The sequence below is a fragment of the Euwallacea similis genome, chromosome 11, assembly GCF_039881205.1.
Source record: "Euwallacea similis isolate ESF13 chromosome 11, ESF131.1, whole genome shotgun sequence".
Taxonomy (NCBI): Eukaryota; Metazoa; Arthropoda; class Insecta; order Coleoptera; family Curculionidae; genus Euwallacea; species Euwallacea similis.
The window spans coordinates 1,327,540-1,349,196 of record NC_089619.1 but is presented as its reverse complement, the minus strand read 5'-3'; the positions used below and the strand labels follow the sequence as shown (position 1 = coordinate 1,349,196).

General features: G+C 36.2%; 1 protein-coding gene and 1 long non-coding RNA gene across 10 annotated transcripts in view; one reads left to right on the top strand and one right to left on the bottom strand.

Annotated features, from left to right (window-relative positions):
• Mp (Multiplexin) overlaps positions 1 to 21,657 on the bottom strand; it is a 209,594-nt gene that overhangs the window by 3,502 nt on the left and 184,435 nt on the right. For 7 of the 9 annotated variants that reach the window (XM_066394763.1, XM_066394770.1, XM_066394764.1 and 4 more), the window contains 9 exons: positions 19,334 to 19,441; positions 18,215 to 18,292; positions 17,649 to 17,859; positions 16,098 to 16,175; positions 11,570 to 11,769; positions 10,198 to 10,452; positions 4,111 to 4,223; positions 2,530 to 2,699; positions 2,201 to 2,471 (listed from right to left, as the gene is read on the bottom strand). In XM_066394763.1, coding sequence (XP_066250860.1) covers positions 2,201 to 2,471; positions 2,530 to 2,699; positions 4,111 to 4,223; positions 10,198 to 10,452; positions 11,570 to 11,769; positions 16,098 to 16,175; positions 17,649 to 17,859; positions 18,215 to 18,292; positions 19,334 to 19,441 — 1,484 coding nt within the window. The remainder of the gene's footprint in view (positions 1 to 2,200; positions 2,472 to 2,529; positions 2,700 to 4,110; positions 4,224 to 10,197; positions 10,453 to 11,569; positions 11,770 to 16,097; positions 16,176 to 17,648; positions 17,860 to 18,214; positions 18,293 to 19,333; positions 19,442 to 21,657) is intronic. The other 2 variants (XM_066394766.1, XM_066394767.1) reach the window with 2 other exon arrangements.
• LOC136411998 (uncharacterized) lies at positions 13,890 to 16,459 on the top strand. The gene is made up of 4 exons (XR_010752373.1): positions 13,890 to 13,991; positions 14,055 to 14,198; positions 15,677 to 16,181; positions 16,258 to 16,459. It is a non-coding gene; the product is annotated as an uncharacterized lncRNA (long non-coding RNA).

Below are 21,657 nucleotides of genomic sequence, written 5' to 3'. Positions count from 1 at the left end.
AGGATATTATTGATTTCGTTTGTTTTCAACAATACTTGGCAAGCCTCAAAGCAGAAAAATGGCATTACAGAGGAAACATACCCACATCGTAGCATTTGTGCCCCCTAAGCCTAATTAGTATTTCGCAAAGTATATTTACTAGAATAAAACTCAACCTAAATGTCTATGTTAATATTGTTAATTAACGCTCTGGCTTCATGTCGAAACTTTTTTGCTCTCCATTGATGAACTCGGGACTTTACGGCACAGGCACCCATTATAAGCACCTGCTAATTTCGACCTTCTCGGAAACTCACGATTCCCTCGTTCCAAGTTTATCACTGATGGAAAAGAGGTGTTTTTCTCTTTTTCCCCTTTATTAAACCGGTGTGATTCATTAAAAACTTTCAAGGAAAAAGGCCGTATTTGGCGCATGAACTTCATAATGGCCTTTGCCAAAGTCTGGACCTAACAATCAAATGCAAGATTTATGTTCAGTTTTAGTTTTCTTCTTGTTTGAGATTTAGCGCAAGCAGTTATTTATTTCTTTTTGCTCGTAATAAAATTGTTTTCCAAAAATTTTAAGAATATTTTGGCACCATTGGCAGCAAACCTCATAATGTAGTCTAAATGTTTTTCGGGAGTCGGCAACATCAGCGGGATTTTGAACTTTCTGATAGTATTTTTCCCTTAACCTGTCGTTGCAAGTGAACGAACGTGTTCGAAATGCAACTCTGTTACGTGCTTCTATTATTTCAGCCAACTGAACTTTATACGTTACAGCCGTTCATTAATAGCGTCATGTTGTTATAGCAAAATTTTCCGGATTAAAACTGAGGTTTCGACAGGAACTTTATTTCAACTTGCTGATCTCAATAAGCTTTTTGTGCTATAACTGAATCGCGCTGGTACGAGAACTTTTATGGAACCTTTATCCCTAAGCCAACATTCTGAATATACGAGTAAATAGTGATGGGGAGCTTTTATGAAGTGGCGTGCACAATGGGTGAAGATAAATGTGCAACCTACATGGATTGAAAACCATACAACTATAGGATACAAAGGTGAAAAGAGGAGGAAAGGAAAACACAAATGTGAAAATCAATGGTGATGGCCATAAAGCGATACGTGGGATGGAGACTTTAATTATGACAATATATAGCCCAAAAAAAGTGCCAATATCTGCGAAACAACTTAAAATTTTTTTGCTCTAAAAAATACGTTTTGTTGTGGGGCTAGTTGCGCAATTTTGCCTTAATTTTCCGCTAAAAAATATGTCTAAGAAGAACTCATGTCGGAGGTCCCAATACCATTTCACTGCATGGTACCATCGACGGTATATTCAGTACTCTGCCTAATGGACCGCACCGCGTCGAGCCGTTCATTCTAAGCCGATTTAGTACGTGTGCATGCTCCTTCACAAATTACTTTCGTATCTCAGAAAGTTATTTTTCACGCCTTTTCTATGCTCCTGTGTTCTTTTCCACTTCCATGTAGTTGGTTCTTTTTTTTCTGTGGGATATTGTAGCCCACTTCTCTCTTTTCACCGTTCTTTGCTGGTGCAAGTTTCCTCTACAGCAGAAACAGTTTATAATTTTCTTTTAGAAGATGAAGTTAACTTTCTATTGATCTCCGGAACACTATAACGATCTTTTGAATTATTATCAGAAAATTTAATATCCCGGAATAAAAGTTGCATCAGGGTCATACATCACTCAAACAGATACCTCTAGAGCAGTGCCCATTCAAGAAAACTATTGGCGTGGAAACACTTGGAACTTAGGACTTCCAGTGCAACGTCAAATAGTCAATTGGGATTTTAAAGAACGGAAATTGTGTATCGACTTGTCTGGAAATATGGAGCGTAAAAGATTAAAGGTTGGCATTACTTTCTATGGGGAAATAAATGGGCGCATATCTGCGAGTAATTGGTTACGAAAATAATGAGGCCGACGTCTGGTTTTGAATATGAAATCTATTTAAAACACCGAATCCTGCGATTTTTGCCAAGTTATTTGACTATTCGATTTATAAAAATAATAAGCAAATAAAAGCAATTTTAAGGGCTTCGCAGTTAGACTCCAACAAAAGAAACCATTACCGGACGCAAGCTCGAACTTTGCACAAAACTTCTTTGTGTCCATTCTCAAGCGCAATTTGCCCTGCTCCATCCTAACAGCCCTGCAGCGATTACATACAAATCAAATATGAAAGTGCTTACCTATTGTCGTTCTCCATCGTACTCCTTCGTCTCCTTTGAACAAATATTTCGCTGGTTGCCTCTACACAGAGGAGGATTAGCTTCTTGTCGCAGGGCATCGGATTTTGATCTAGTAACATTTGTCCTTTAAGGTTGCCCGCGAGACCTACTTTGCCATAGTGTGATGTGTGCCAAGCTTCGCATGACGTATCTAATGCTCTGGTACCATCCAGCAGGGCTCCATGCCAGGCCGATTTGATTGGCCAGTGAGGGTCGGTCATCACGTTCTTACCTGATAAATGTTTCATGGAGGCCTATTTTTGATGCAAACAAAGTGTCATTTTAAATACCGTTAAATGAGAAAATTCTGGGTTGGTGAGAGAATGGAGCTCCTCTTCCTTCGAATATATCCATCCACGAATCGAAGAGTACCTCCCCTCTGAGGTTGCTGACTGGTAGCACTCGGTCCACTTGTCTGACGATTGAACTGACATCTTGTGCTCGAGATGAAAGAAATGCTCTGGAAATATGACAGAAAAGTCCGTTTTAGATGATCCAATTTCTTCTACAAAATACCTAACGATTTTTGAAATACTATATAAAATCTCGTGTGTTGTTTTTCCCCTTAAATTTGTGCCGCTTCCTCGAGAAATTCCCTTATTTTTTATGTATTATAACGATCAATTTTGCTAAACTTGATTTCTATGAGCGGTTTCGAATTCACTTAATGTTCCACGATAAAAAATTCATAAAAAAAAAATTACATTTTTATTGACCCACAATTACCATTTAAGGGGAGATAATCATATTTGCTTGAAAGCGCTATTTACCACGTTTTGTATGTTGATTTATTAATTTATTCAAGAAAAATCCACGTGGTTGGGGGAAAAAAGCAAAAAGGTAAACAACTTTGGTTTTGATTGCCCGGTTTTCCTTCCTCGGAAGCCGGCTTCAGGCAGCTGTAATAAAATTGTGTTTTCCACAACAATATGAGATTTCTTATACTTATAACCCTCGGATTTTATTTGCCGTTTTAGGAATTTCACAGTATTACTTTACACTTGTGTATTTACGATACAGGGGCTTCGTTTGTTCAAGGGAAAGTGTATGCTTGAACAGGGACAAATTTCGAATCCCCTAATCGAATCGGCACGCAAATAAACCTTACAGCCTCAAATAATGTTAAATAAATAGTAAGCAAAATTCTCGTGGAAATACTCAGTTATCTGATAGCGTAAAGCTTCCAGGGGTCGCGCAAATCAACCGTGTTTATTTACCGAACTGAGATCATTAACATCAGGAGAGAAGAAAATTGGCATTAATTAAAAACATGGATTGAAGCGTTTTCTCTTACTGTTATTCCAGGCACGCATTTATTAAGGTTCATTATGGGATGTTGTTTCAACTAAAATTGGCTCCTTGATAAACTAGGATTCCTCCCCTTGAAAATTTTCTCTTTTTAAAAATTACCTTCATGGCTTTTATGGTCTCTTCTCGCATTTCTCAATATAACTGACTTAATTTTTTTAGAAATAGATTCATTTAAAATTCATTTTTCTTATTTAGTTAATTTTGCTTTTTAGAAACACATTTTTTAAAACTAATTTTCAGTTATACAGGGTAATCCAAAAGCAAGTTATGATACTTTACTTAATTTTTTTAATGAAAATTTTCAAATGCGACTTATTTTAGTGGAGACGCAAAGCTTATGTTAATTGAGCCCGTCACTACTGTTCTGTCCACGCGTTTCAAACTTCGGGCTTATTTAAGTTTCTTCAGTGAAGATGCATGTTGCCTTGTGCTGTCGCAGGTTTCTAAATTTTTGAACAAAAAGCAACACATAGCAACATAAGTTTTTCATTGTTCTTTTGGCGCATGGACACCCTAACAGCCTCTATGCTACATTTTAAAAGATCATAATGGATACCTACCTGAAAGTGCCTTTTAGTCCGGCTCGATGGGCCTCTCGGTAACAGTCATAATCCGCTCCCCGCACCCCTCCAGCGTTCCCTGAATATGGTTCGTTGAGTGCAGCTATTCGTAACTGAAACAGATCATAACTTATGCAGTGTCTACTTCAATTCTCCATAGCATTAGAGTTCTTTCACCTTAAAACCTTTATGGATATAAAATGTTTCAGAAAGCCAGGGAAAATTGGACAAGTTGGTGGTTTAATTCTAAAGCAATATCTGCGGCGTTAGAGGGAGTAAAGGAGTAGTAACTCAATTAGATCTCCTTCCTTTGAAAAGTAATAAGGCAATAAAGTTTAATTTTCTTTCCTCGTAAGCGCATAAAGTTTACACACACATTCTATATTACACTCATTTAGAAACAAATTGAGGAAAAGTCGTTGCGAATTTAAAGAGAACGTACCTAAGCAGAGAAAATAGCCATTATTTACGTTGCTTTGTGGGACTTTTTATAGGCTGTTGAGTTGCAAACGAATTTTCCTTTGAAGTGGATAGGCAATTTGAAAAAAAGGCCGTTGTTTAACACGTTATGCCAAGTATGATGAGAAATTGATGTTTTAGTGGATTTGGAAGAGGAATTAAGATAATGCGCTTGGATCTATTGGGAAGTCCTCAAAAGGAAGATGCTGCTTATCCACTTTTCAGTGAACAATTGAATTTTGTAGTCTTTTACATTAAATAAGTAATGTGAAAAAAACAGATAATTATTTTGAAGTCTCACATAACCCGAATTGCTATGTTCATTTCAATGAAATCTAAGTGCGACTTATTTGCTCTTTAATTAATGAATTGAATTAAATTTAATGCTATTACTGGTTTGTTAAATGTCAGAAAACCATTGATCAGAAAATTTTACTTGCTATTATTATTTAAGCTTGACTAGATTTCGAGTAAAGCCAAGTCAGTTTGAAAATGAATTCATATTGTGAATCCCTAATGATGGTTCTATATAGGTTTATTTTTCTATAGAAACGAACCTGAAATGATACTTTTATAGTGAATTTGCTTTTAGAGATTGACAGCGTCACACATAACACAACGTCAAAGAAAGCCAAAGTAACACGAAGGCAAGAGAATAGGTAATATTAGATTTCCTTCATTGAACAACATAATAAAAAAACATACCAATGAAGTGTCTCTGACTAATGAGCAAATGAGTGATAATAGATAGGTTTGTCACAAATATTTAGTCATAAGCACTTCTCAACCTATCGATTCTATATTAGCGATAACGTGTCAAGTAGCAGTTATGCCAAAACTCCTTCGCTGAACGTTCATTGTGATGGAAACTATAAAGTTCTAGAAGTGCATTACTACTAACTAAATATACTATATTTAGTTGAGAACACCAAACTTTATAAGAGTGTGCATAAACATAAAGCCTCTTTCAAACTATTCAACTTTGGTCTTATCATTTATTAGGTACGGCTATAAATCCCCTTTCCATTCCGAATATCGGGTCGATCTGAAAGTTCCCTAAAAATTGCAATATTTCAAAGGCAAACATTCCACTTCCAAAGATGGATACTGTTCCTAAGAGTTTTTAATATGCAATAATGAAATTCTTTTATCTCTCGTCAAAATTTAATAAATTTCAGAACTTGCACCCCATAATTCATGCGGCATCAGGCGGAATTCTAACGGTGCCGGTCGAGCATTAGACAAATTTATCGTCCATCTTAAAATTATATGATATAAAGAGGAGCTTATTCAATGTTAAATCGTTTTGTTAGGAAGTAATATGATCATAATTTGCCTGTCGGTAAAAAAAAAATGAAAAATAGACAAAAATTAACCACCGTAGAACCTTGAGAAAGACTGAGTATAAAGTTGAAACGTTGGTCAAAAGTAAGATATGCAGTTTCATTATCTTTCACTTGCAAACCTTTCTGCATCCATCCGATTAGAGAATGCTATCGCTTACAATGCTCGTATTAAATTTTAGTGCATATCTTAGGTCCCGAGATATAACGCGTCAGCCCAGTTGAGGATTGAAAGACTAAAGATAACTTTAGACGCTCTTCTTTTTCTTTTGTTAAAGACTTTCCTTCCATTCAAAACGATTATTGATTTATATCTTTCAAGTAAAAAAATTGAAACGTTGCACAAAATTAAATTTCGTTTTCTGCTTATGCTCCAGCATGAATACTCCGAGGGTGCAATAGAAGCCCTTAAAAATGCTGCACGATTTTATGGCCGCCTAGACGCTGTGGTTTTCAGTATTAGCATTGCAAGTTACTTTTATCGTTACTGCAGTGGAAATGTTTTATTCAATTTGCTTTTAAATAGTTAATAGGAAAGTTCTTTCTGAATAGCTCTGAATTAATTTGTTGCGAAAAAACGCTGCTTTTAAGAGTCTTTCAGGGAAGATTGGAACTATGATGCTTTTGACAGAATTACGAGAGGAATTTTAAATGGAGCTACGGACACTTTTTTATTTTAAAGTTTAAAATTCAGAACTAAGGAGGAGGTACGAAACCGATAAAATTTCTGACGTAAGAAAGTGGCAAAAATATTATAAATAACTTTCTTTCTGCCTGTTAGCCCTTACATTTTAAAACAATATAAAGAGTTGTATCTGAGCATAGCTGTATTTTTGCAGATCCGAGTTTATGTTTATGCCTTGGGTTCATAACAGGAAGTATCTAGATAATAATGGAAGCGGAGTGCTTGCTTAAGGAAATTTGAAGATGATTTACTTTGAAACGGGGAAGGAACGAAACAGGTGAACAGCGACGATTATTTATTTGCTTGTGGTTTTAATTAACTTGAGAGATGTGCATATATGTTAAGTAGAGATGGCGGACGGCGAAGAGAAGCAATAATGTTAATCACACTAGAAACGTTGATATAATACCCATTTTCTTACCAAAGCTCGTTTGACATCCAATGAAAATGATGCCCTTAAAATTCACAGTTAGAAAACTCCTTTTCCACATCGGTATATATTTCACAGCCACCTTGCACAGAATCTATTCCTTTGGCAAACTTTAATGAGATACTTTGAACAGTCGCCGATCTCGTTTCGGTAAAAAATGGCCCTTTTCCTTGGAATCTTGAAATTTTATTAATTAAATCGAATCCCGATCCGCCCTCGGGGTGCTAGTTTATGTGTATGTAAGCGTGAAATATTGGCTCATTTCCTTTCAACAATAAAAGTGATTTATCCTCGATGAAGATATAGAAATTTGGCTGGGATTGTGCCATTTTCTGTTAACCTCGTAATCCGTAAGCAAAAATTTATTTCTCTGAATTCCGAATTGCGAATTCGGTCGGTTTTGGACCGCAAATGTTGCGAATTTATTGCGATGAGATTTCGGGTTATCTGGTGGGAAATAAATATCTTTTTCCACTACTTGCTTGAAAAGACACTACTAAAAACACTTGATTAATAAGTTAATAATGACGTGTGGCTCATTCTAGTGAGCGAATCGGCTACAATGTCATCATCGTCCCCATTGTTGTTTTATTCCTGAATATGAATATGCAATAAATTGTCAACGTTGATGTTATAATTCGAAACGCGTCGTCTTTTTGTCTGTCGGTTTAATGTTAATTTTATTTTAAAAATATGGAACCTAGTTAAATCTAGTAGTGCACAAATCGTGTATTAGCCGCAATTGTGAAATTAACTCACGAACTAGATTGCTCAGCGTTGTGCGCTTCGGGATTTAATCATGACTTTCAAGTTATAACAATGTACCTTGTACAACATCATGAAGGCAAACCTGGAACCTGAAATAAATCGGGTACAAGGGCCCAAACAGAACTCCCTAAAAAATGCCTCACGGCGGTTCTGGGAAAAGGAGGGATAGAGTTTGGTCGATCGGTGACCATGAAGGGACGCCGACCCGATACTATGTGGGCGACTTGAATGACTTTGTATACCAAATTCTCCTACTCTCGTTAAAAAAAAAATGTGAGTAAACAAATCATCTTCGAAAAGAACTTGTTTTAGTCCGTTTACCCGAACTGCGAAAAGTGAAGTGTTTCATTCTTCATCATGTTTTCCAATGATAGCAAATGAGATGGACTGTTGCTCGATGCGCTCGGAGTTTCATCCCAAACACGGTGAAGTTCGAAGTTCGCGGAGGTCCAAAAAGGTCCGAGTGCCGCAAAAAGGAGCCGAGAAACTCCGATTAACTTGTTGCTGTGTTGTAATATTCTGAGAAATGGCTTTCAACTGTTTTTTTGAAGGGCGTAATTATAGTTTAATAGAGTTTTATAGCTTTTCTTGCGTCTTCATTGATTTATTCCTTTTAAAATTCATTCACTGCATTGAATATCTAATTTAGTTACTATTAGTTACTTTTAAAGGCTCTTACTATAAATTTGCTTGTGCCGTTATTGCAGTATTAAATTAACTGATAAACTAACCGTTTTCAGCATTTTTCTGGTCGCTTTTAGATGTCCGCCCAATGAATTACATTGAAATTTCTCTTCGAGCCAATCCGATCTGAAATCGATTATTCATCGCTTTGTAACTTCGTATAATATTATCCTATAAAGCTTTTCGGTTCTCTTCGGTTTCCATTCAATAAAAAATGCAATTTATCCTCATGAAAAGACTGAGAATTCGAGTCAAATTACGCCAATTCCCATAAAGCTTAATCCACAAATAAAATTCTTTCGTTCGATTTGAAGGATGCAAACAAGATTACGCTCGATTGAAGGCGTATCCAGAATCTTAGAAATTTCCAGTCGAGATCCCGCGGGAACTCAATTGGATTTAATGTTAAGATTGGGCCTAAATTATTATTGTTGTTAAAGACAGATTTTTTTTGTTGATAAATTATAACTTTTGCTATTATTCTCTGGTATTTTGAGATCAATAAACTTAGTAATAAATCTGGACAAACCCAACAAGATTGCTCTTTACTCAGTATTTAATTGAAAATTTTGATTAAGGAATTTTTAATACAAAAGGCTTTTAGCTGAAAGGAGAATTTTAAAAAGTTCTGGAGCTGACGGTTTCTATACGGAATAGATTTCTTAATCATTTATTAACGGCAACGTTGTCTACAGCATATGCTTAGGGTCTTAAGTATTCACGAGCGAATAGATAATGTATGATCTAGATGGAGCTCCATGGGGGAAACTTTCAAAGAGTGGATCGTTATTATATTATTATCTGTATATTATATGTAATATAACGAGTGCATTGAAAATTATAAGTTAATTTTAGGGCACTATACATGAATGCTTGAGTGCGATAAAAGTTTCCCGAACTGATTTAGAGATCGCCCAGTTTTACCTGCGGCCTAAAAGAAGTTATTAAAGTTGACTTCTGCTTTGTTAAATAACCAACATTAGTTTTGCAAGGTTTACACAATTTATAGTATCCAGACCCCCATAACTCAAACACTCAGGTCAAGCATGAAATGAATTTAATCACGGACGCAATTTATCATCATATTTTTGAGGTCACATGCATCTTAGCCCTTATTTCAAACCGAAGAGCGCATTTTTTAAATCGAGAATCTCCGCGTTGTAAGAATAAGTTATAGCCCTCGCAGATTAAAGTGTTACAAAAGCAATCCAAGGGAATCACCTACCTATCGACCTAACTATATAACAAATCGTTTTCTCCCCAGAAACCTGGGGTAATAAATCGGGAAACTAATAAAATAAGAGCAGAAAAGAGAGACAACATCGCAGGAAATAAATTCCGGTCAAGCACCTAGAAAACTGTTGCCGGGGTCGTTTTGGCAAAATGCAAACTTAGGACTTCCAGAAGTTATCAGCGAAAACGTTCGCAAGGGACCCGTAACGGAGACTCAATAGCGGAAATCGGGAAAGGCTGCATAATTATCCCGTTTTAATAGGAGCAACGCTCTATAAAAATGTAAATATTACACATGAATTTAAAACAAGGTCATTGTCTGCTTTATCTCATTCGGAAACGCGATTTTGTGTAACAGACCTCGCTTCGCTTGTCGCGTAAAGCAGTATCCCACTCGCTACATAAAACCATGTGTTTCCTAACTGGTTAAAACAATAATTAAATAGGTGATGCAGCAAGATCATCGAAAACAGAAGTAAACTTACCGCTGCAAACTGAGTAGCTTTGGCTTCCTCTGGTGACTGTCCAGGTCTCACGTGGAACTCTGGCCTTGAAGTCACATGCACCTTGTGGGGCACAATTTCTGGCAGTCGAGGTAGTTGAGGTATTTGATTGGATGTCTTGGACAACACATCCTGTGTAACGAGATTGCTCGACTCGAATGGATGATGTACTTGAGGCGGTGCTCTGGTAGATGGTACTGCCCCCGGTGACGGAACTGTATGCAATAGCGCTCCCAACTGAATAAATAAATTTAAAAAATATTGTTTTGGAATCCAGTGCTCGAAATAGTACTTTGGTGGATGAGTTTTTTTGACAATTTCGCATTACTCAAGGTATCATCAGCAGAAAAAATGTCGATGCGGTGTGCAATATTTCTTTGTCGTCTTCGATCGATTTTTAACTCGACTACGTGTCGTTAAAAACCTTGGATCTCATGCACCAAAGTAGTATTTGCTGCACTTGATATAAAAATATAATTTGCCGTTGTTGTCGCAGAGACTTTGAGACAATTGAAGTGGAAATGTTCCATCTCGGTCCTAAATTTGCAACGGTTGCAAGAATGTCTTCCCATATATTTTGGAGATATTTAACGAGCCAGAGATTAAATTGGTCGTGAGCCTCAGATGGAGATGTGTGCTCGCTCTAAAGCAGATATTTACGAAGCAATTAATATAAATTATTCGTCAGACTGAGCTGTTCAGGTGCAAAACTTGTTTTTGGTTGAGGAATTCCAGTTGTTGGAGAGGTTTATTAGAAGAATCTTGCTTCGCAATCAATGACGCGAAGTATTCCGTTCTTGTAGAAATTTCGAAGCAAAATTACAAGAAATATTTTCTTTAGGTAATTAGGTAAAAGGAGTTTGCTGAATAGTTGATTGCACGCTTCAACTGCAAATTTGCAGGAAGAATCGACCCTTTTAACGGCATTCGGATCCATTACTTTAGTTAAAATATGCAATTATTAAGTGCTCTGTACTAAAAATATTCCCTTAATTGGAACTATGCTTTGAGCGGAAATTTTTGCATTTTTTTCCCTGTTGTTACTATGGCAACTGGAAAAATTTCCAGAATTTTATAATTGAATTAAAATTAATAGTAGTCATTTTTCTGACGTTTTCGAGGATTAATCGCTCAAAAACACTAGCGAGCTTCTATGGCTTATTTAAAATTCATAAAAGAGACATAGCGTTAACGCCTATTGTCCTAACAGCCGAACAAAAATATAGACAAAAACGGGACTGACGGATAGCATCAGAGACTCAACACACAAAAGCCTCCCGGCTTGTCTACATTATTAGGTATCTCATACTAGGGACCTCAAATCATAATCAAATCATAAATTTCGAATACATACCGCGACATACTGCCATCCTGCATTCACCCGTACTAACAAGGATTCCTCCTCAATAATGTATACCATTGTCCCAATAGGGCTCCCCTTTGTCGCCTCAAGCATCATATTCCTGGATTTGAATGCCATCGCTCCAGACATAGGAGTCTCGGTCTTTTTTTGCGTTACAGCATGTGCTATAGGCGGAGCTGCTGTGGAACGACCTAGAAGTAAATAAATAATTTATACATAAAATACTGCACGGAAAAGAATACGGATAGTGATACTTTAATGCACGCTGAATGAAGTTGACCAAACGCCGCGAGCGTTCATGAGCAATCGCGAACTCCGCTTTCGATGTTCGGTCAGCAATCAACTGCGATAAAGACAAGGCCACTTTATTACGCGCTTCATATGCACTCGTAATTACAATTTTAAATAATATATTTTGTACAAGAACTATTTATAGAGTTATAGCGAACATAACTCCAATATAAAGAACTGTCGATTAAATATGTGACAAAGGAGGATGGTCCCCACGGATCCATTCCCGGCTCTTTGAACAATGAATGCAAACTTGCATCGTGACAAAAATATATACTTATTCTCCCACAGACGACATGTTACAATTTATGCTCTTGCAGGGGCACCTGGAGAGCACTTTTCCGCATGCTCTCGATATAGAGAAGAATAGATTATGGGGCCCCATTTTTCCGTTTTCAAATACAATAGAAACGGCATTTTGACGTTTGTTTGCAGGGCGCAAGGCGTACATTTATTTATTTTTGGAATAACAACCGCCTTGTGAAAGAGTACCTATAAAAATTGCTGTTTGGCAATAAGAAATATAAGGTTTCGGGCATACGTCTGAAACATGAGGGGGAATCAATTTTTTTCTGTATCCAATCTTATACGCAAATAAGGTGTATGGAAACCCAATCCCTGCTTTAGAAAGGATATATTTTTTCTTGTAAATAGGGTAAGGGGGATTTGTCAATCTCAACGTTCCATGTTTAATGCGTTCCGGAATGTTTACTGAACGTCGATACCTGGAAAGATGTCTTTGCTTTGAAATTAATCTGGATATGTGTATATGTTCAATGCAAATAATGTAAACGAAGTAGTATGTTCTCATCCAGCTGCAACAAAGCAGGAAAGTTAAAAAGCACTTGGATAGCCAAGAATTGCAAATTTAGTTAATACAATTTCACAAGTCCGGTGCGAAATTGCTGGAAACGAGCATGTGAGTGGGCCACTCAACACCATTGGGACGAATATTGAAGTTAAAACAAACGGGAGAGTGAAACAAACGGGTATGTACAAAAGTGATAAATAATTCATCCTTGAAGCACTTCATTAGGATGTACGTTTCAGAATAATACGTGTAGGCACCAGCAATGCATTAGTTCAGATTAGTCCAAGCTGGAGGGAAGGTAACGTAACCACGGTTCACGCTCATGTAACGGCACATTTCAGAAAAAACCAGAAAAACAAAGTTTTTCCCATGCTTTCCACTACTCAAGTGCCCCTACTATCACTGTGAAGCGAGCTCAGACTACCCCGAATATGGATCAATATTCTAATTTACGTGCTTGAATAGGTTACATAGTCCATTATGATTATAGCGTCACCTTCATCCACTAGAAAGGTTTTAATATTATTTTCCTTACGCAAAGAATTGAGCGCGGCTCACATCGTCATAAAACTTATTTTGTTATCTACGTCACTGACCTGGCGAGCTACTGAGCTTCCAGGCTCAGTTCGGAAAATGCAGTTTGTCGATGATTTTTGCTTTTCCGAGAGATTTTCGAGGCGATTCAAAGGTTTTCATTCACATGGCGTTCCACGGCCACCGGCGGCGAAAATACCGCGATAATCCTCAGAGTTTAGAGACGATGTACAAAACAGTATTTATTAAATAAATTTTAAAGGAAATTTGATTGTGTGTGTTTGATGAGCGCACGTGCTAATATACAAGATAACTGAAACTAATATGCAATTTCACCCCTACTATTTAAATTACTAATTAAAATTCGGCTGGAAACACGTAATATTATAATATATTAATTGCAGGTGACGCATATTTAAAGCACAATAATTCCAGTCAAATTTGGGATACAAAACGTTGAGCTTATTAGCATTAGGGCATATACGAAACGACTTTCCCAGTGAGAATCCATTCGATAAAAGGTTGAAATGACGTGTCAGCACCACGGAAGCATATTTCCGGTTTAAAATTTATGCGAAGAAAAAGTAAAGAAGCGGGGTTGGTTTCTATTAAGATCATGAAAAATGGAAGGATCCACATACACACGCGACCTCGCCCTATTCCTGGAAAAGTGACTGTGCGGCATAAAGGTCTATTCACGAACGTTCCGGATGTCAGTGCTCGCGTAAATAACGTGCATTCACTGATAGAGTGCTTATTGAAAACATGTCGTCGCAGGTTTGGGCTCGTGGATTCAATTTTTTGAAGCTATAGGATATGAGTCTCATTATTTTGTTCCAGAAATGGACCAGCTCGACAGATACGATGGGAAAAGGTGGAAATCAAGGGAGTAAATTTGATAATAGAAAACTGGCTGGTGATAAAATTGATGGCAAAGTAAAGAATGGTTATTGTTTCCATTTCATACCAGTAATACCTCCAAAGGTGTACTCAATTTTTGTGCAACGCTTCACCAAACATGTCTTAAGCAAAGGAATATGGGATATTTATTTTTATTTCTACAGGGCGTAAAATATGAGTTACAAAGTCGATTAAACAGAGGAAAAGTTGCACATTTTGGCGCTCAACAACAATCCATTTGTGGATTTTAACAAATCTGAATATTTTCGGAAAGAAGTAACTTGATCGTGTAAAGGCGCGTTAATGTATCTATTACCTACCCAGTATAAAGTATTATAGTTTACAATTTTTTTTCGATTCACTTAAAAAGTATTAATTTTTGATATTTATGATGTATATCGTATTTGTTGTTTTCCTTTTTCTACCAATCTAACTGTGCAAAAATAATTGTATGGAGCTATTTGAAAAAAATTACTTTTTTGAATTTAAAAATTCTAAATTTCAATTATTTTTTTCAAAAATTTTTTAAAATTCTTTAATTTTTTATAATTTTTTTTTCAATTTCCAGTAATTTAAATTTATTTCATAAATTTTTTGTCAAATAGTTTAGTAGATCATTGAGTTTTAGTAATGCAACAATTGTCGAAAAAGTCGTAAAAATCAACATAAATCAAAAACAGTTAAGAACCGATACTACGTTGTATTATGAAATTTATATTTTTTTTAGACAAAAAATCCATTTTCATTAAAAAAACTGTTATGTTGTATTTAAAAAAAAATGAAGCAAGGAGCAGTTTCCGTTTCAACCAGAAGTCATACAAGGTTGAAAATATTTTAAGAAAACTTTGTCAAAATGAGGAAAACTATATTAAGTTTAATAAATTGTAAAAAGAAGTATACAAAATCGTTATAACTATACAGAAAAGAAATAAATAGGAAATGCCAATATTATAGCAATAAAAAGCAAAAAACAATATTATATCTTCAGAAATCATCAGATTTTTAACATTAACGCAGTAAGATCTCTCAGAAAGAGACAGTATTACCTCTATATTATAGTTAACCAACTTACAATTTCTAATAGTTTATCCTGAAACCACTAAACGTCTTCAAAATTTTACCCTTTTTTGACTTTTCAAACCAAAAATTTGTCTTGATTTTGGAATGGAGAAATATAATCATGAATGCAGTTTGAGATGTAGGACGTAATATGATGATTTGTCATGGACTAGACTTACCTAGACATTAACATTTTCACATTTTACTTCATAAACATGGAAACTTAGACATGGAATATGTATTCCATTGTCTAGGAATGAAAATATTTCCTTACATTTATCCCCCATTTAGTTTATGTGAAGGAAGATATGCTGTACAATTTTAACATACGTTGGCTACAATTTACATCTGCAACGCAAATGTTACATAGGAAGCTTTTTAATGGCTTGGAAATATGGGGTTTTACCTAGCTTATGTTTGTAAACGAATAGGCAAATCTTTAATAAAATATAAACTTTTATTCAAAAGGCAAAAAATGGAAACCATCTTCATAATCCTGCCAGGAAATCTCTTGAAAGTATTGCTGACTGCGTCATTATTCAGCTTCTCCCACATCAATTGGATATTCCGAGAATAAGTTCTCTGAACAAATTTGATCTGATCTTTATCGAAAAAAGGGCGAGCAAAAATTGAGGGGAGTAGATAAGGTTAAAGCGGTGATTTTTCAGCAAGATTCCCTGATTTATCTTTGTTTGTAAAATTGTCTTTAAATAGCATAATTTAAGGTGAAACTGTGCCAACTCTACTAAAACTCCTGTCTGTCCTAAAAGTCCTGCCCTTGTAAAGCCTCCTAAACCTACGGTGTCGTGTATCTAATCTATTTACTTCGGAAGTGTGCAATAAAAATAGGAAAACAGTGCAACAACTAAACGAAAACAAGGACGACATATAACAGAGATAATACGTCTAAATTCGTTACACTACCTGCTGCTTCTGTTCTCAGATCCTTTAAGTCGGTTAATTCCTGCACTGCTCTAAGTTCCTCCATGTTGCTTTGGGCTCCTTTGGGTAAGTTTGAAACAAAACGTTTCGTTAGAAGAGAAATTAAGCGATTTAATTCGGTTCTAAGAAAGGTGTGTTTTAGGTCAAGCAGAAACTTGTCTTTCATTAAATTTAATGCAGGAAAATTCGTGTCATTTACAACCGGCCACTAGGGAAGACCTAATGGATTTGTGGAGTTAATAATTTAGTTTCCAATTTCTGTCGAAGGCCTGAGTTTCTCAGCCAGTTTCTTTCATTTATTTTTAAGCAAGTTTTATGGGTGTGGCTCGAAAATTACAATTTAAATGGGGATTTTGGATAAATATTAATGAGGTTAGTGGTATTTTCTCTAAACCTTTCCTGAGTTTATAATTCGCTTTTTTTCTAACTACAATATAATACTATTACTTTGCTGCACTGCTACTAATTTGAAAATGAGATATATTACTGTAATACAAACGTTATTTTCTTTATGTGGTGTTGGCTACGATTGAAGAATACAGGGTGGGCCACTTTTTGTAGCAGGACTTCAACAATCGATAGAAAAACTTATTTTAAGAAGAAAGTTTCATATTAATATAACCATAAACGCCCATAAACGGTTCATTTTAAATATAGCGAGCGTTGAAAACTTAAAAAAATCGATGATTTTTTAAGTTTTCAACGCCTGGTATTTTTAAAACGAAATATTTATGGGCCTATGTTGATATGAAATTTTCTTCTTAAAATAAGTTTTTCCATCGACTGTTAAAGTCCTGTTACAAAAACGTTTACCACCTTGTATACATTTTACATTTAGCAAAACAGCATTGATGTGGAAGAGGTAGTCTTGGCATAAAAATTCCGGCGCTCCACTAAAATTGATCCTATTTTTTTAACAGAAGGTCACCATGTATTAGTGTCCCTTAGACGACATTTTGTTGTTAGAGACATGTCATGCGTCTATGCAATCAGTGGCTATCAGACAATAAAAAGTTATGATAGCATCATTTGATCCGATTTCGCTGCCATGAATTAGTGCCTCGTTGCCAAAAGGGGGAAATAAAACAGAAAAAGGCAAGGCTATATCCAGTCCTTATAGGTCATTGGAAAACGGCTTCAAGAAAAGTGCTTTGCAACTTCATCGCACGAATTAATCCCATCTCCTTTTAGTTCGATATCGGATAAATTGTTTACCACCAACCACTGGCTAATCTTATATCAAATTTAGCTCGCGCCTTCCAACTTATCCCCAAGAATTTAATATTTTATCGTTAGAAAACGACCTCACGAACTAAACGCTGCCCTGGAAAGTTATTACTGGCTTTGAACCATAAGTAACTTCTATAAATTGGTTCAAAAATTTCCAGTCCTCCTTCTATAAACCCGTTATTGGGTTTTATGATCGCAATATTTCGCCTGATTTTGATTATGGCGGGTTTAATCTTGTTTCCCCTTAAAGGGACAATTTTTATATTACGAAAATATACTTTAGTGATTATGTTAAATACTGACCTGGTCGTATGTTGAATAGAGGCTCGCTGAAAACTGATTCACCAGGTTCGCCTTTAGGTCCAGTAATGGACAACCCTGGCAATCCTGGTGGTCCTGGTGGACCCGGAGGTCCAGGCACTGCAATAATTCTGCTTTCGGAGTCTCTCCCAGGTTGTCCGTCTTTGCCATCACTTCCTCGATCTCCCTTATCGCCCTTTTCACCCTTAAGCCCCTTAAAGAAACAAATGGGCAACACTATAGGAACCATATAAAAAGGGTTCAATAACCTGTTTTGCAGCTATCAACCTTTTCATCGGGAGCAATATTAAAGCGAAAAGGCCAACAGGCTGCGAATCTAATTAATCCCGCGTGGATTTATAAATTAAGCTTGACTGCAGGTGCAGATTCATTCAAATCATGCTTAGTAGGAATTTCTTTTCAAACTGGTAAACAGACGCGCCCTTTATTAATATTAACGACCTTATTAAGGCCAGTCAAGTTTCAGGGAATAAATCATGGAGTAGAAAATGGTAATATGACCTTAAAGGATTTATTGGATTGGTATTAGTTACTGTGGTGTTACGTACAGATCCACCACCCCAGGAATCTCCTTTTTCACCTTTGGGCCCTAGTGGGCCCGGCGGTCCAGTTGGTCCTGGCCTAACCTGGAAAATAAATTGGATGTTTATACTATTTGCAAGCAATGAATCGAATTCATTTGCCACGTGGCAAATGCAGATAAATATTGCGAACGAATATTATGTCAAATGAATAAGTGGTCCTCGAAGTTTCGTCTTGGACTACAATGTCGGGGCTGTTATTGCTTTTTTATTATTTTTGTGAAAGAAGTACTGGATTAGTAGTTAGTTTGTTTGTTCAGTCAGTGTGTGTTTCGACTTAAAAGCTAAATAATGTTTTAGTTAAAAGGAAGTGTACTTGAGTCACTCGAGTCCCAACAATGCAATAATACTTCTGATTTCCCTAAGTTTGGGTGATAAAAATCAACGAAGCACTCGGAATAAATCTCCCATAGCCTACATTTACATATCCGCATACAAAGCCCATACAAACTCTACGTGGCAATTCCACCAACACCTTTTCCGGCAATATTCTCTCCTAATATCCCTATTCCATGTAATATTCATTTCCTGCGACAACTATTAGGGCAGTAAAACTAACTTACCTTTCCATTCTTTCCGGGCGAAAGCACCGGGAAACAAAAACAAATACCTTAGCACATATGTATGCGCATGATAAATGAAAATATGCCTTAGCCCTTAATGGGATTTTCACCTATTAGACCGGTTGACATGATAATAATAACTCAATAAAGGCTAATGTAACATTTAATTTCAATGAAAGAATTTTTTTCTCATTTCTATACATGGGCTTTCAACGAAAACTCGATCTCCATATCTTCGAAAATAATGAGTTTTCGGAGAATTTGGTATAATCTCCCAACATAACCTTTATCCGTGTTACAGTGACTCTCTTAAGAATTCAGACAGCAAGGAGAGTCATCAACTGAAATATATTTTAATTCTCTATATAGTCACACAATTTTTTTTTGTTTGATCAATTTTATGGGAAAAAATGAATAGAAACTGCTGACGTGAAAGACCTTGTGTAGCTTGCTCACTGTTAGCCAACAGTCCAAAATTTTAATTTTTGCTCTTTAAAATATCGAATTTTGTTATTATATTTACCGTCCATCCTTGTAGACTTCCCTCTCCACCCTTGCCTATCACCCCTGGTGGACCAGGAGGTCCAGGCTTGCCTCGTCGCCCTCGTCGTCCTAAATCGCCTTTTTCGCCCTGTAATAAATAATATAATTGAGGGCGTTTGAGGAAGTGTGAATACAAAATTCCCGGCATAACGTGGCTGGCAACAGATTAAATGGAAGTTGATCCGAGCGCTATCGGGAATTTGACTAATTTAATTAATTAAAATTGATGTCGTATCTCGGAATGGTCAAGGTCGAAAAAGCGATTGAATGACGGGAAGCGGTAATTTAATTAAGGAAAAAACTAAAATTGTTTGTTGTTTATATTTTTGCCTTAAACAGTGCTCTAATAGTTAACTTATTTTCTAACCTCTTGATTTTATCTTATATACCTGGTACGTATGGTATGAAATGGTTTATAATAGTCTCATTGTCGGCTATGAAGATGAATCAATTAATGGCCATAGGCCAAATTTTAGAAGATTAATGTTCATGGCGGCTTTATGTCTCATCCTAGCTCTGTATTTATCTTGAGCACTCAGAAAACCAGTTTCGATCCTATAGATCTCCTCAGTTTTCGTTTCGAGTCGATCGAATGTGGGCAGAAATCGACAAAGTCGACGGCAAGTATGTTGCGCCTGCAGGAAAACATCCAACTAGCGCCATCTATCATATTCGTCTTGATGCATTGCTGTATCTAAATCTTCGAGTGTAAGCAGCAGGACTTAGTGTACAGTGCCGGCCTAAAGTCAAGAGCAATGAAGATGTATTGTCTCAATTCATTATTTGAACCTCGCTGTATGATTCAAACCTTTGACACACAACAATAATGGATAGGGAAATCAGTAATAACAGGATGTTATTACTCATTGGAATTCCTCTATTTCCTTCTATTTTCTAACTGATTTATGTCGCTTTCGCTCAAAAATGCTATGATATTATTTAACTGAGATTGGTATTTCTCGCTCTAGGTTTTTTATTTTCAGCAAAATTGTTCTATGCTACTCGTTTAAGAAAATTTTCTTCCTTCCTCCTATCCTGAAGTAATTGAAGATGCCATGATCTTATTGATAACGACATTGTGATCTTTCATGATATTATATAATTACTTTTTCCTCTGATCCAGGTTATAGAACTTCCAACATACTTATGCTCCAAAAAAATGAAGCGTACAATTCATAAAAATTCCACTTTTTTAATTATAAATCCTCAGACTATTCAGTCAACTAAGAAATCACCTGAAGACAAAGTTTCGAAAGTTGATTCCGAGAATTATGGAGTTGAACTTTTGGACTAAACATCCATTATCCAGAACTCTTCTACAGGAACCGGTAAAACCGCGTCTGGTCGTTGTACACGGAGTTGTTATAACTTTAACAGATAACGACATATCCAAGCAAGTAGGTAAGTAATCAGGTAACGACGAGAGCATCTGGAACAAGATCGCGGCGGTTGATTTCCAGATTCAATGGTCCCAACTCCGACTATTTTCTAGAACGAAACTATTTCACAGCTGTTACGAATTGCTGGCACTTTCCAGCCACTTTGTGGCCTTTTCGATTGCGACCTCGTTAAATCGTAAAGCTTTGCGGTGTCCTTAATTCAGTTCGCTTTCTTATTAAAGAAAATACCGGTAAGTCGTAAATTTAGCACTTCGCGTGTAGGTGGTAATCGGGTTTCTTGGAAAGATGCAATCCAGGGAGTTTCCAGATCCATTCCTGTGTCCCGTTAAGATGCGGATGTTGATAAGATGTAGTGTAGTTAACAATTGCTCCATAAGGCTTATAAGTACTTAGTAAAGGTTTTACATATATTTTGTGTTAAAATCTGTTGAAAATAGAAATAAATTTAAATGCAAAAAGTTGTGGCGCCTACACACTTTTTGCCCTTCTCACGAGCATCTTAACTGAATACTGATTAAACTTTCCAAGGCAATTTAAAGACATAGAGGTCAAGACATACAGGAGACGTATGCAGAGTGCTCTAGGAACATTGGTACCAATGAATATCAGGCGCCAGGAAGTTAAAAAAATAAAGCTATTGAGCTAAGCATGTCCTATACGAAACTAGTTTCTTTTCGTACCGCATGGTGTATAAATGTATAAAATGTCTATAGAATACTAAACATTGTACACGTTTTTGTTTTTCAGTTTTCAAAGGTTTTGAACTATGGATTTGAAATTGAAAAAAAATACGCAGGATTGCAATGAGGCATAAAAGCTTAAATTTTTCAAACGGTTGTTGTGTATTTTCGAAAAAAACGCAAAATCATGCAGTTATACTGGTACTTCTTTGTAGTAAAGAAGT